Source organism: Mauremys mutica, chromosome 4, assembly GCF_020497125.1.
Source record: "Mauremys mutica isolate MM-2020 ecotype Southern chromosome 4, ASM2049712v1, whole genome shotgun sequence".
NCBI lineage: Eukaryota > Metazoa > Chordata > Testudines > Geoemydidae > Mauremys > Mauremys mutica.
Window position 1 is genome coordinate 39,909,975 of NC_059075.1, and position 15,572 is coordinate 39,925,546.

Genomic DNA, 15,572 nt, shown 5'->3' on the forward strand with positions numbered 1-15,572 from the left:
AATAGTGCCCAGCATAGGCACAGCTTCTCCCGTATACGTCTTCAGAACAGTTTTTGTTGCCTTAAGCGGAAGATGCTGTAGCTTTTCTTTATACACAGTCTCGGAGATCAGTGAGACGGCTGCACCGGTGTCCAGTTCCATGCGTATACGTTTGCTATCCAATAACAGGGTTACCCAGTATTCATGTGAGCCCACTGCCAAAGACAAAACATGTAGTGGCACTTTCTCTTGCGCTGAGGTGTCACCTTGATCATCCTGGGTCTGCTCTAGGGTATGCAAGGTTCCTCTTTTTGTCGGCCAGACCACAGGCCTCCTTTTCTTTTGTTTACAGGCACACTCAATGTGTCCCTTTTTGCCACAGTGTCGACACACCAGGTCCTTACACCAGCATTCCGATGCCTGGTGACCAGGCTTACCACAGCGGTAACATTCTTGACTCTGCACCGTTTTGTGGGTCAGTTCTTTTGACACTTTTTGCACCCTAGGGGATGCACCGATGTATTGCGCCTCCCTTGTAGCCAGTTCCATGGAGACAGCAATATCAACAGCCTTCTGTAAGGTAAGCTGAGCCTCTGTCAGTAGGCGCTTCCGTATAGCTTCACTGTACAGGCCACACACTAACCTGTCACGCAGGGCATCATTTAACATCTCTTTAAATTCACAGTGTTCTGCTAGCTTTTTTAAAATGGCTACAAATTGTACAACTGTTTCATCTTCCTTTTGGTCTCTTTTGTGGAACCTATATCTTTCAGCAATTACCAGTGGTTTTGGGGAGAAATGAGACCCCAGGATTTCCACAATGTCACTGTAAGATTTAGTCTCAGGCTTAACAGGGTGTAGTAAGCTGCGTAGCAGGGAGTAGGTTTTAGCCCCTACAACACTTAAGAATATTGGCACCTTCTTTGTTTCTGTAATGTCATTTGCAATACCAAAAAGCTCAGAACGCTCAGTATACACATGCCACTGCTCTATATTCTCATCAAAAGGTTCCAGTGGCCTAGTCAGAATAGCCATGATTTTAGTTTCACTTTCACAGTCAGTGCAAACAAGCAGTATTTTTATTTTTGTTTTGTACCTTGACTTCTACTTCCTTCTGTTACTGGAGCAGCACCAGGATCCCATCCATCGTCGCCACTTGTTATATCCTTGGGGGCAGCCGGTTTAGGAAGAAATCACTTGAGGCCAGACAGCAGACAGCTAACAAAACCACCATTTTATTTACAGACTCAGAGAACTCACCCAGCCGGCTGAAGCTGGCTGAGCTATCCCCTAATAATCTAACTCAGTTACCATAGGAACCAAAAACCATGACAACCAAATACACAACAGGGATGAGATGCTCTAACCACAAATACAGTATATGGCAGAAGCAACCTAGCTGAGGCCCTAGAGATTAAGAGAATGTGCGGAATGCCTCACCCCCACTTCCCATTTAAGTTGTCTTGTTTCCTTGGGAGATTCAGCCTCTCAATAGGGTGCCCATGGGAGGGCACAGGGAGAGTGGGAGGCAGATCTCAGCTACAACACCTACAAGGGATTAGCGCAGGGGTTGGCAACCTTTCAGAAGTGGTGTGCCGAGTCTTCATTTATTCACTCTAATTTAAGGTTTCACATGCCAGTAATAGATTTTAACGTTTTTAGAAGGTCTCTTTCTATAAATCTATAATATAGAACTAAACTATCGTTGTATGTAAAGTAAATAAGGTTTTTAAAATATTTAAGAAGCTTCATTTAAAATTAAATTAAAATGCAGAGCCCCCCTGGACCCGGGCAGTGTGAGTACCACTGAAAATCAGCTTGCGTACCGCCTTCAGCACCCGTGCCATAGGTTGCCTACCCCTGGATGAAGCCTGGCTGGGCTGAGGGGTGCTGGGGCTGGGTGGTGCTTACTATTCACTAACTATTCACTAATAGCCCCCTGCATCTCTGGGAATATCTTGCTCCTCAGAGAGGTATTGCATTGCCGGTGCTTATCCAGAGAAAGGAGCACTCTGCCCCAGCCACAGTGTTATCTGAATGGGGAAACATTTGCTTTTTTGTAGCCTGTTGCTCCTCCCTTTCAGCAGTGCAGGGGAGGGAGACAGAGTAAGAAGAGTTCTTTCTTCTCTGCAGCCCCTCACAGTGATTCTGCTGACCCTTCAGTCAGTGCTCTCTCCCTTGGCAAGGGAAAGAAGAGAAAACAGCTTGTGAAGGGCTCCACATCAAAAACTGCCTTGTGCCTGACTTTGATCCACTTTTCCAGTCCATGGAAGGAAGCATTGCCTGGTATATTGCAAGAGAACAATCCACTCCTCAAACAAAGAGCACCCTTCCAACTCCTGTGGGGAGGCGAAGTGGACTGCCTGCTGCGGCCTGACCAGCATGTCCCCGTTCCTTAACACTCAAACTCCCCCGCATCGGCACTTTGGTGGTACCCAATGTTATTTAGTTATTTAGGTTCAGAGAATCACATAGGCGCCGACTCCATGGGTGCTGAGCATCCACTGGGAAAAAATGGTGGGTGCTGAGCACCCACTGGCAGCCCCCACATCAGCTCCTCCCCCGTGCCAGTGCCTGCCACCCACCGTGGATCAGCTGTTTGCAGCATGCAGGAGGTGCTAGCGGAGAGGAGCGGGGGGGGGCACACTCGGGAGAGGGGGCAGAATGGGGTGGGAGGAGGTAGGGCGGGGATGGAGCAGGGGCAGGAAGAGGCAGAGTGGAGTGGCTTAGGGGAAGGGGTGGAGTGGGGGTGGGGCCTGGGGTACAGCCGGGGGGGGTCAAGCACCCCCCAGCACATTAGAAAGTTGGTGCCTCTGGAAGGAAAGCTTAGGAACTAGATTTTGCTTTATGCAGAGCTCAGAAAACCTGAACGTCAGATAGGCTGTCTGTGTTAGACTGTGTGTTTCTAGGATGCACTCAGCTTGCTGTGTCATCTGGTCTGGAGTCCCGCAATTATTTCAGACTGCTCTTTATCCATTAACTGCAATTTACTGTCAGACCTATCTACCAGCACTGGATCTAGAGAAAAGTAGAACGTTCAGAACTGTAGAGAGGCATGGTGAGTGAGGTAATATCTTTTACTGGACCAGCTTCTGTTGGTGAGAGAGACAAGCTTTCAAGCTACACAGAGCTCTTCTTCAGGTCTGGAAAAGGTACCCCAAGTGTCACAGCTAAATACAAGGTGAAACAGATTTCTTAGCATAGTTACAAACACCAGAGTTACCGGTCTACTGCACACATGGGCATAGTTGGGTAAATAGGCAGAGCACTGCCCCCAAACAGAGGCAAGGAGTGGGGGGTCATGCGGGGTCATGTGCCAGTGCCCCATCCCTGATTTCTGTGAGCCCAGAGCTTGCTCTGCTCAGCCTGCCAGGGAGGCAGGTTAGGGGTGCTCTGAAATTCCCACGCTGCACCTCCCTCCTCCCTCCCCGCCCGCACATTTCCAGCTCGCTCAGCCCCTCTCCCTGCAAGCTGCATCTGGGAGGAGCAGAGGGTGAGGGACAGAGCCACTTCTTCTGCTGAGGGAGGGAGGGTGGCTGATCCAGCTCCTTGCCTCTGCAGCTGGACACCACCTCTTGGGTCCTAGTGCCAGTTTCCTTCCCCTTCTATGTGTGCTGAGCGCCCCACATGGCCACCATCTTGTTTCCTGTACAATGGTGAGTGTTAATGGTTGGCCAGGGCAAGGAGTGCGGGGTGGGGCAGGGGAAATGGGGAAAGGGTGGTGGGTTAGGGTTAGAATTTTTCTGCTGCATAGTAAAGTTTCAAAGCTATATTAACACCTCTCCACTTCACATTGAATGGTCCCTTAGAATATGTGCTAACTATGCTAAACTATCTATTCCACATGCATCTGACAATGTGGGTATTCACCCACAAAAGCTCATGCTCCAATACATCTGTTAGTCTACAACAGGCTTGCACAGCATGCGGCCCGTGGAGCCTCATTGTGCGGCCTGCGGGGGGATTCTAAATCCCCCGCACACGGCGCTCTGCGGGCAGCCCAGAGCCCTTTAAATCCTAGCCGCGGCCGGCAGTCAGAGGGCTCTGGGCTGCCCGCAGCCGTGGGGAGCCCAGAGCCCTTTAAATCCCAGCCGCGGCCGGGAATCAGAGGGCTCTGGGCTGCCCGCAGCCATGGGGAGCCCAGAGCCCTTTAAATCCCAGCCGCGGCAGGGAATCAGAGGGCTCTGGGCTGCCCGCAGAGATTCCCAGCCGTGGCTGGGATTTAAAGGGCTCAGGGCTCCCCGCGGCTGCCGGCAGCCCAGAGCCCTTTGAACAGGGCCGCCCAGAGGATTCCGGGGGCCCAGGGTCTTCGGCGGCGGGGGGCCCTTCCGTTCCGGGACCCGCCGCCGAAGTGCCCTGAAGACCTGCGGCAGGGGCCCCCCCGCCGCCGAATTACTGCCGAAGCCGGACCCACTGCCGAAGTGCAGCCCGGTCTTCGGTGGAGGGGGGCTCCCGCCACGGGTCTTTGGGGCACTTCGGCAGCGGGTCCCGGAACGGAAGGGCCCCCCGCCGCCGAATTACCACCGAAGACCGAGCTGAACTCGGCGGCGGGTCCCGTTCCGTCTTCGGTGGTAATTCGCCAGCGGGGGGCCCGGCCCCGCAAGAGTTTTCCGGCCCCCCCGGAGCGAGTGAGGGACCCTGCTCCAGGGGCCCCGAAAAACTCTGGTGCGGGCCCCTGTGGGGCTCGGGGCCTGGGGCAAATTGCCCCTCTTGCCCCCCCTCTGGGCGGCCCTGCCTTTGAATCCCAACCCGCAGCCACTGATTGCCCCCTCTCCCGGGACCCCTGCCCCTAACTGCCCCCCAGAACCCCACCCCCTATCTAAATGCCACTGCTCCTTGTCCCCCGATTGCCCCCTCCCGAGACTCCTGCCCCTAACTGCCCCTTGGGACCCCATCCCCTATCTAAGCCTCCCTTCTCCTTGTCCCCAACTGCCCCCTCCTGAGACCCCCCCAACTTCCCCCCAGGACCCCACCCCCTACCTGTCCCCTGATAAACCTCCTGGACTCCCATGCCTATCCAATTGCTGACTGCCCCTCCGAACCTCTGCCCCATCCAACCCCCCCTGCTCCCTGTCCCTTGACTGCCCCCCGGAATCCCCTACCCCTTCTCTAACCCCCAGCCCACTTACCGTGCCACTCAGACCAGCGTGTCTGGCTCCGTGCAGCTCCAGACAGTTGCTGCCATGCTCCTCCGTGGAGCCCACAGCCCCCTCCCCCCCAGCACCTGCCTTCCAGATTTGAACACTTCAAAATTCAGGAGTGCTCAAGCTCAGTTTGGGCAGCTTTTACTTCATTTCTCCCAAATCAAATATACTGATCCACTGTAACTTGCTGTAGAAAAAGTAGGATAAAATTGAGCAAGAAATGCTTATTAGGACTGGAATTGCTATTTTCAACAGCCATTGCCTTTTTGTTTGTTTGAAAGGAAGACAGTGATATTGCATTGGCAAATTCCCCATAGAAAGAAAGAGTGGAACAAAAGAATAATAAAGGCACCTCAACTTTTCCTCATTTATGGAGGACAGTCTTATAATATGCATCCAGATATCTTCCAATCACATAAGCTGAAAATTGTTCCACTTTACTGCAGCTCTGTAACCATATGGGAACAATCCTGTCTGTGTTTTGTGCACATCCAAAATTCCTGCTGAATGACCTGCCTTGGGAGCGAGTTACCAGTGACCCAGGGCTGGGGTGGCAGGAGGTGGGGGGGGCACTGGTGGGGGGTAGCCCAGGGCTGGGGCAGCAGCAGGGTGGAGGGAGGGCACTGGTTGGGAGGAAAGGGGGAAGCCCAGCGCTGGGGCAGCAGGGGGTGTGTGTGGGTGGGGGGAGAGCCCAGGACTGGGGAAGCAGGAGGGCACAGGGGGGAGCCCAGGGCTGGGAAGGGGGGGAGACTAATTTTTTTTTTTGCTTGGGGCAGCAAAAAACCTAGAGCCGGCCCTGCCGGGTTCCCCCAGCCGCCGGAGCCCTGAGCCCTTTAATTTGACCCTGAGGGCTCCCAGCCACCTCTTTAGCCGGGAGCCCCGGGTTGATTTAAAATAAAGTATCACCTCCCCACCCCCAACCTTCCTTTTTGGCCCACAGCTGTTTTGGTGGGGCGGCGCTGGGGAAAGAGGGTTTGTTTCCGCAGGGCTGGGCGGCCCTGGGGCGGGGTGTTTCCACGGGGCCGGGAGGTTTCGGCCCTCAGCTGTTTTCTTTGGAGGAATGTGGCCCTTGCCGCTTTACGAGTTGTGCAGGCCTGGTCTACAAGGTGCCACAGGACTCTTTGTTACTTTTTTCAGATCCAGACTAACACGGCTACCCCTTTGATACTATTCCATCTTGTATTTAGCTGTGACGCTTGGAATATCTTTCCCAGACCTGAAGAGCTCTGCGTAGCTCGAAAGCTTGTCTCTCTCACCAACAGAAGTTGGTCCAGTAAAAGATATTACCTCACCTACATTGTCTCTCTAATACTCTAGGACCAACATGGCTACAACAACACTGCTTACAACTTTCAGAACTGCCAGTTGTGTGTGTATGTCCTAGTAAGACCAATGATGGCACATGGCTGGCTGGGAATGTGAGAGGTGTTAATTGGTAAAGCTGCTTATTTTATAGAGGACTCCCTTTTTTCATGTGTTTCCAAATACATTTTTCCCTCTAACGCCCTGCTGTAGAAATTCTTATTGTTCGTATTCTGACTGATTCCTGTTCTCCTTAGAACATAGCAGATACTGAAATGCCCTTCGAGTTAGGGTGACATCTTCAGAAGTGCTAGAGGCATTACTGTGTTCACAACTAGACCAAGTTGCCACTAAACGGACTACAAGTCAAAACCAACCCAACCTGTAGGTCCAGGCTGCTCATACATATCTGCTATTGCTGCCTAGCAGTAGGGTGACCATACGTCCCATTTTGTCCAGGACAGTCCCTTTTTTAAGCATTGCCCCAGCTGTCCTGAGTTTTTTGGTAAAAGTGGACATTTGTCCCGTTCACTCTTGCCAACCCAAAATGTGGGGTGTGCACCCCTAAAGGAACATGTGGGGGGTGAGAGAGGTGAGCAGCAACACCAGCCCTGCGGGGGGGGGAGGAGCAGGGAAAGGGGCAGGCAGGGCTCAGGCGAGGAGCGATACCAGCCCCATGTGTGGAGCAGGCTGAGCTTGGATGAGAGCCCTGCACAGGGGAGAAGCAGGGATTGGGCCACCAGCTCGGTCAGCCCCATGTGCACGGAGAGAGAGGGGCAGGGCTTGGGCCAGTGCCATGTGCGGAGGGGGATAAGGGGGGGAAGGGAATGGGCCAGCCACTGCTCAGGGAGGCAGGACTTGGTTGAATGGCTCTGGCTAGCCCCGCACGGTGTCCCGTTTTCCCTTTGGAAAATATGGTCACCCTATCTAGTAGAATGGGCATTACAAACATTTCTACACTGATTGTCTGTTTTCTCTTTCTTTTCCATCCCCCTTAGGTTGCTCATCTTCTTAACGAGACAGGTGCTGTCTTCATGTGTATGTACAGTATGGGCAGTACATTGTGTGTACTACCAGAACACAATTAACTGTATACATACTAATAAAGTTGCTGGGGATTTTCTTGTCATTACTTTCTCTGCCCTCTCTGCCTGAATGAAAGTTCAAAAATGAACTCTTCTGCTGTTATTACTGTTACCTTTACAGCACCCACAAGTAAGTTACAATCCTGATGTTCAGAGGTGCTAAGCAATGGTAACTCCCATTGACTTCAGTTGGCGGTATGGTGCTCAGTACCTATGAAAATCGGACCCCAGGCTCTTTCTAGTAAAGACAAAGATGTGGTGCCTGCCACAGACAGGTTACATTCTCATGCAGCAGGGGCACTTTTATTTTCTATATAAGATTCAATCCAGACCAGATCCCTGTTTCCAACAACCAATGCACATCTCCTTCAAATGACTGAGAAGATTAAGGCAGACAGCAGTTCCAACACCTTGAGGAGGCATCATTCAAGTTAAGAGCCCAACACACTTAAGACAACATAAAACTTCTTGAGAATAGCCTGTCTGACACTGTGTGTGGCCCTTTTGTGAGATGGCAGAGTTGTTAGGCAATTACAGAAGAGCATGTGACCTAACATAGCCAGTTCCATGATTTCTGCAAGAAAACCCACCACTGCCTCTCCTTTGAGCCCTCTGCTGATACTAGTAATGTCCAAAGACAGAGGGCTCAATGGCACCTCTGGCTGAAAACAAAACCAGACATACTACAATAAGCATACAAGAAACCCGTCCACAACACTTCGCATTGCACAGTAGCACAGGGACTCTATTTATCGGCAATCCTTACTATGAACATTCTAAGAAGTTGTCTAGGGCAGTTGGTTCAAAATCTATGTCTTTTAGCAGACAGCCTTCAACAAAGTGACATGCACATTGATACACAGGTTCAAGAAACCATCAGCAGGAAGGCCTTTTACAATGGTTTCCATTAAAAAGTCAACATAAACCAACAGTTACCACAGGAATTGCTGGAATAACTGCAGCAATTCCTATTCCAAGCATAGAGAAATAACTGTACATGTTCAGATCCCTCTGTGTAGAAGACTGTTGGCAAGTGCTGACTTTTTAATGATCACCAGTAGAGTGACATAAGCACCGGTCATCCAATTTGACCTGTAACATTGTATTTCTTTATTTCTTATTACTGTCACTTTACTCTTTTTTTGTTACTACTCCTTGTCCTACTCTTCTGTAAAGTCTAGTCACTTAACAAGGACACTGAATTTTCTGATGACTGTGATTTTCTTTTTTCACCACAGAAAATGCTAGTTAGCAATGGAAGGTCATTTGCCTTATTTTTCTGGATATTATCCCAATGTCCACATGTGTTTACCACTGCTCTCAAGTGGCTGACAACCTACAGAAAATAACTGCCTTACTGACACAGATAGCTATTGGAAATCTTTCTGTGGCTCAAGCAACAGAGGCCTGTTTTTTAGAACCCAGGATCCAGGGTTCTGTCACTAATGCTGTGTGTCTGGCTGACAGCCATGTTTGTCTGTGCATGCGATCACAGAGCTACTGCAATGTCAGGGTAAGATTCAGAACCTGTGAGAGACATTCAGGGTGTAACGAAGGGCAGGAAACAGAACATTTTGGGGGAACAAAAACCAAAAAGCAGTTGTCAAAGAAGAAAATTACCTCTTTGAGGCAGCCCATGAAGTTGTTGCTGACCGGTGACCCAGGTAAATCTGCTGTACTTGGGCTCCCTCCTACATAGAAGAAGTCATCTGAACCCAGCATGGTGTAATCCTCTTGTGTGTAGCCCGTGGTAGTGAGGATTCCATCCACAGATATTGTCACCTGTTCAAGAGATATAATGGACAAAAAAAAAATTCCCAGCAATGACCTTACAGTTCTGAGAAGGGCAATTCGCCTCCCCTATGTTTTATATCACTTTTATTAAGGTTTTGGTGAGGTTTGGTTTTTTTTAGAGCAGCCAAGTTCCATTTTCTGGTCTACTTTGCCCACGACAGAAGCACTCCAGCTTCTATTCACCCGTTTTGTTACCTTAATGCTCCCAAGCCAAGCAGGCATTCCATCCGTCAAGAGGCTCTTCACTAAATCAGGCTAGAAAATGGAACTGTCCTCAGAAGAGATTGTTCATCTTAGCTGATTTTATGATTAATTAGTATTTATATTAATGATTATTGTTAGTTACAGTTGTTAGTAAAAAAACACTACTGAAGTCAAAGTTGATATTTTTGTTTTATTTTATTTTATTTTTTATTTGCTCACGGCACACTGACAATCATGCATTCGGGGAGGGATGGAGGGAAAGGATCTCACTTTCAATACATTATGGATGTGCATGCCATGGACCTAAGAAGACACACGCCCGCCACCCGCCACCACAAAATAAAAGAAAGGAACAAATTAAATTTTAAAAGCGCTGGCTGAATCATAACCAACATAATAATATGAAAGGAAGAAATTAACAAAAACTAATAAAATAAAATCAACCACACACCAGCAAGTGTGAGAGGAGCAGAGAAGAGAAAGAGAGAAAATGCAAAGCGTGCACACACCGCACTTTGACAGGCCCATGCCAATAAGATCTGGAGCCCGTAAATAAAGAGAGAAAGAGAGAGAAAGAAAATCTATTTCACACTTGCATGCAATCATCAAAAATGAAAAATCAAACAGAAAACAAGATAATCATAAACAAAACAAAACAAAACAAAAAAGACCCAAAAAATCCCAAACCCCAAAACACATGGAGGGTGAAGGGGGGAACGGAGGGGGAGGAGGGAAAGGAGGAAGTGAAAGTGATGTGAATTTTGTTTAAAGGTTGTTAGTGGTTAGAAGGGGATATGGAGGAAAAAAGATAGAGGCCAATAGGAGAGGGACAGTCACCAGACGTGGACATGCCATGCAGAATGTGTAGTGAAACAAACAACTGGCTGAGCTCCTTTCGGCCATGGCAGGTGGAAAGTCAAAGAGAGAGAAAGAGAGAGAGAGATGGGGAGAAGTGGGAAGAAAGAGGACAGCTGGCCAATTTGCCTACAACAGCCGTTGCGACAACAAAAGGATGAGAGAAAAAGAGAGCCTTCACCACACAAACTAGAGGCCCTGCAATGGTTCTGAGCTAAAAACCTTCGGAGAGTAAAAAGCAAAACAAAGAAAAAAAAAGAGAGAAAGAAAGCTAAACTAAAAAGCAAAAGAGAGAAAAAAACCAGAGTGAAGAACAAAAAGGGAAGTGAAGAAACCAATGAAAGAAATTACCAAACCCCATTTCCAGAACAGTTGTATTTGTTTTTGTTGTTTTGTTTTTTTCTTAAAGAAAATATTTAAAAAAATAAAGAGGAAAAAAAAAGGTGTTCACAGTGAAATCAAAAGAAAATCAAAAGAGGAAGTAAATATAAAGGTGAGGGGGGGAAGGGGGAGTAAAGGGAGGAAAAGGCAGGTAACACACGGCAAACCCAAAAAAAGAGACAATAAGAATGATATCTACCAGACAATGTAGTTTGTTTACCATAGCGTGTCCAATGCCTGAGTGCTTTGCGGAAAAGGGGGAAGAAAGGAAATTAAAAAATCGTGAACAGAACGATTGTTAATTAAAATAACTAAAAGCAAAGATGAGTCGTTAGGGTGTTAGTACATTAGTTGGTTAGTAAAAATGACACATTGCATGAATGGTCTAGTGTTAGTCTTTCAAAAAAAGGCGTGGGGCGCCTGACACACACAGAGTGAGAGAGAGGACAATATGACCAGGACTCTATGGGAAACCATGCCTTCTAGACTGTAAAGAGGAAGGGAACTGCCTACTCTCCCTGCCTCCAACCCATATATATTTTAGCACCACTCATCCAGAACTGGATTAAAATTAAAATTGTGCAATACTTACTTTTCAAAAGCCCATCAAGGTGTATTCCCCACCAACAACCCCTTCCCCCACAGATACACACACCACCCACTCCCTTCAAGAGAGACCCCAGCAAAGTATTTCCTCCCAGCCACCCCAATCCCTCTTTCCCTGCCTCTCCTCTAAGCTCTGCTATTCTCAAGTATTGCAGAACTATCCTAAACAAGGAACAATCTCCCTTGCTTGGAAGCTGTTGGCTGAGGATGATCCCAAAGCCCTGGGGTTCTCCTTCCAGTCCCTTTATTTGAAGATTTCTTTATAACAGGTGAATTCATGACTCTCAGGAAAGACATACAGAACACATGTGATTGGATTGCCAATGTCCACCTGTAGCTCACCTGTGTCACCCAGGGTGCAGGAGAAATTTACCGATGAAGAAATTGCCTGTGTCAGACATTTGAGGTGGCAGGGGAAAAAGGTTGACAGTATTTAGCATGTCTCTTGTTGTCTCTAAGACTATGTCTCCGTTACTAGATGGCCCCATCCTATGAAAGTCTCAGGCTGCAGGCTGGGCCTCCACTACCCAACTAAGTGCTGGTAATGGAATAAAGCTAAAGGAAACCAGATCACACAGTTATCAGTCAAACCCAGTTGCTCTAACGGAACCTTGGGGTTGTTTTTAAATTTCCTCTAGAGTCGTGTGGAAGCCAAGTAGGTTATCTGTACATGTGTTTACAACTAAGGAACCCAAGGCCACTGTGGTGGAACCTCTGCAGTGTGGCCACCTTAGCTGTTAATGCAGAGGTGCAGCCAGTGGAGACTTCATGGCCCAGGATCTAGTGCTCCCTTCTGATTCAAACAGGCAAAACAGATCCACAAGGCACACAATGGGAACTGTCCTGCCTCCTGCTACTGACTTCCAGGACATTTTTGAGATTGATTGGATTGATTTAGGAGGCTGATTTGCTTGGAGGAAATTGTGTGGAATTGCAACACAATGTCATTATGTCCCAATTCCATTTTATTTGTCCTTAGAGAATGAATGATGATAATACTTTGCACTTAGTGCCTTCTCTCCAAAGATCTCAAACTACTTTGAAACCTTCATCAAAGAAGCCTCATATCAACCTGTGTGACAGAGCAGTATTATTATCTCCATTTTACAGATGAGGAAACTGAGGCAGAGACAGGGAATGAGACTTGTCCAAGGTCACACAGTGACTCAGTGGCAGAGCTGCAGATAAAACCCAGAAATTCTCACTCCCAGTCTCCTGTTCTGCCCACTAGACCACACTTCCCCCCATGTTCTGAAAGTGCTGGTGAAAGATAGCTACAATCCTGTCCCTGCTACACATTTCCCAAAAGACAAAACTGGAGATCTGTGTTAACTATAATAGAAAGCAGATAAATAAAAATATTTACATTAACATTAGCTCAAGGGAAATTCTGAGTTCACAGTCTGTCTCTCTCTCTGAAGAGATTAACTACTGCGTTAATCGCTTGATCTAAGAAAACAAAGGACTTGATACTGTCATCGCTTAGCTTCAAAACATGTATCAACCAATCCAAAGTATTGGGCAAAGCCTTCCACATACAGTATATGGGAAATTCTGATCTAATTCCCAGGAACATGGTCAAAAAATTATGTTAAAAATGGCATAATTTAAGATGTGGATTATATTATTGGATTTTCCTAAATCTCATTTAAAAAAAATAACTTTATTTGCTTTTTGGCAAATGTATTTCCCCCAAATGTAAATATTTTCAGTCAAAAATGAGGAGGCAATGGAGTTTCTTATAAAATCTAAGTGCCCAGAGTAACTCTTTTGTGTCCCTTTTCACTAGTAGGGCTGTAAATATGGGCATGGTTCAGAACCAGCAAAGGCTCTTCCACCTGCCTTCTCTATACTAAAAAACTATATTATACTATTCTTCTGTGCACATATATTCTCTGGAGGTGATGGGGAGCAGATGATATATTGCATGTAAAAATATACACTACGTCCTTTATATCGCCTTTCATCAGAAGATCTTAAATCTCTTCATACACATCAATGAATTAAGACTCACAACCCACCTATGTGATGGGTAAGCATTATTATTGCTATCTTTTACAGATGGGGACATTGAAGGAAAGAGAAAGTAAGTGACATGCCCAGGAAACCAGTGGCAAAAGCAGGACTAGAACTCAGATCCCCTAAGTCCTACCCCAATGCTTTTACCACAAGGCACGCCTTCTCTGTTTTATTATGGCACAAGACCATGCTATGATGAAGGTGTATAGCAGCCATAACCAATTCTGTCCCCTGCACCTTGAATGTGATAATACCTCTCTATCCCTCATGGCAGATATTAATTAATTATAAATCATTCCATTGTTGAATTGTGTTTATTCTGCAGTCCAGACAGATTCTAGGAGTCCTCAATTCCCAGTGAAGTCAATAGAAATTAAGAGCACTCAGCACCTTGCATGACTGGGCCTCTAATCACCTCTGCTTTGGTTGGTTGGTGTGTTTGGTTTTTTAAGAGTTTGGTCTCCTTGATTGTTTGAAAAAGAATGAAACAGCCCAGCTATAACATCCCAGCTACTAGGTAATCAAGCAGTATCCTCAGACAAAACAGGATGTATAACAGGATGTATAATGTATAATGTAAAATGCCAGGTGCTGCCTCACTTATTTTCTTTTAGTGACGAGAACATGCTACTGCTCTAACCCACGCCAAAAAGACCTAGTGTTATTTGTATTCATCTGAGTACTCAGAAAATAAAAGATATCAGCTAGAAAGGGATTTTTTAAAAAGAGAGAGTCCCATTTATAATTCCAACTGCCAACTCTCCCTATCACCACTTCCTCAAGATCTAAACCAGCTATGGCAAGCAGCATGGATGCATTTTGCTCTGCGTGCTCTTTGACGTTGAAAACTGATTTCCCAGAAAAATAAAAAGTGCCATTAGCTAAAATGGCCTATAAACCAGAAAAAAGATATTCAGAGAGCATCCATTCTGAAAACATCTAAAAATAAATAAAATGGAACCAATAAATAAAGTGATATATTCAGACCGTTCCAGACTGACAGCCCTCAGACAGTTGCTGTATCTCCCTCTACTGGACCGATGGGAATATTTTAATGAAACAGGATCGTTAAGGCCCATCCACTGCATAAGAAATTAAATTTATATCTGCATGTGAAGTAGCAGAACTAGACAAATTTTGACTTCAATGATAACCCTGCTGTCGCATGTAATTTAGAACAGAATTTGGCCTGATTGAATATAATCCTCCAGTTTACACACAGACATGTCGAATATGTAAAATCACAGCATCTTGGATACTGTAAAAACATGGCAATTGCCGTAATGTATTAGACAATTCTCTCTAGTCTGTTTCCAACAGTGGATATTTCAGAAGGTGTAAAATCCCCATAAGGGGCAAGTATGCACTAACACACCAATGGGTGAAGATTCTTCCTGATGTCAGGCTCTTGCTGGTTTATGACCTGAAGCAAGAGGATTGTTATCCCATATACACTGTTATCGTAGCTAGTGTAAATGTTCCAGAAAGGCTGCTTTCTCAGCCAGTAAAGTTATGTAAACCGGAATAATACCATGAGGATTTGTGTAAACATTCACATTAACAAACAAATGGACAGATCACATTGTTTACGTAAACTAATTTAAAATCTCAGTTTGCAAGCTGTTTACACAGTGTTTACCAATCAATAAGACACTAAACAGTTTATATCCATAATGTAAACATCATTTGTCATGCAGTGGATAGACCTAAGTGACTTGATCTATTCACCAGCTTTCAGAGCAATGTTATTTAATTTTTATCTTATCTATTTATACACATATTTATATTTCATAAGTGAGCTTTCAATATTTTAAGGCTAGCTGACTAGCGAAGACATCACCTGATAGAGCTGTCCGCTTAGAAAAGTGACAGGTAGAGTTGTAAAGTTACAGTGACAAGAATCAGATAAAGCCATTCCAAAGCGGCTTGTTTGTGGTTTTTTTCTTTGTTTTCTTTTTTGGTCCTTCCATTTTTTCCAGTCCTCACAGCCAACAGAAGAGTCTCATCAGCAGAGACACAAGCAATAAAATAGATCACAGAACAGAAAAAAATAAAAAAGAACAGAGAAACAAGGAGATTCGGAAAGACTCCAGCCAATTAACTCCCAAGCTACAAAGTTAAAATAACCACACACACACACACACGCACGCAGACGCACACACAAAAAGAAAAGAAAAAAGTAAAGGAAGAAACAAGGACTTTA

The 15,572-nt window shown here is 46.3% G+C and overlaps 1 protein-coding gene across 47 annotated transcripts in view; it reads right to left on the reverse strand.

Moving 5' to 3' along the window:
* The window catches only part of NRXN3 (neurexin 3), a 1,517,918-nt gene that overhangs the window by 1,053,072 nt on the left and 449,274 nt on the right, over positions 1-15,572 (reverse strand). For all 47 annotated transcript variants that reach the window (XM_045016752.1, XM_045016791.1, XM_045016790.1 and 44 more), the window contains one exon: positions 9,131-9,292. In XM_045016752.1, the coding sequence (XP_044872687.1) occupies positions 9,131-9,292 (162 nt within the window). The remainder of the gene's footprint in view (positions 1-9,130; positions 9,293-15,572) is intronic.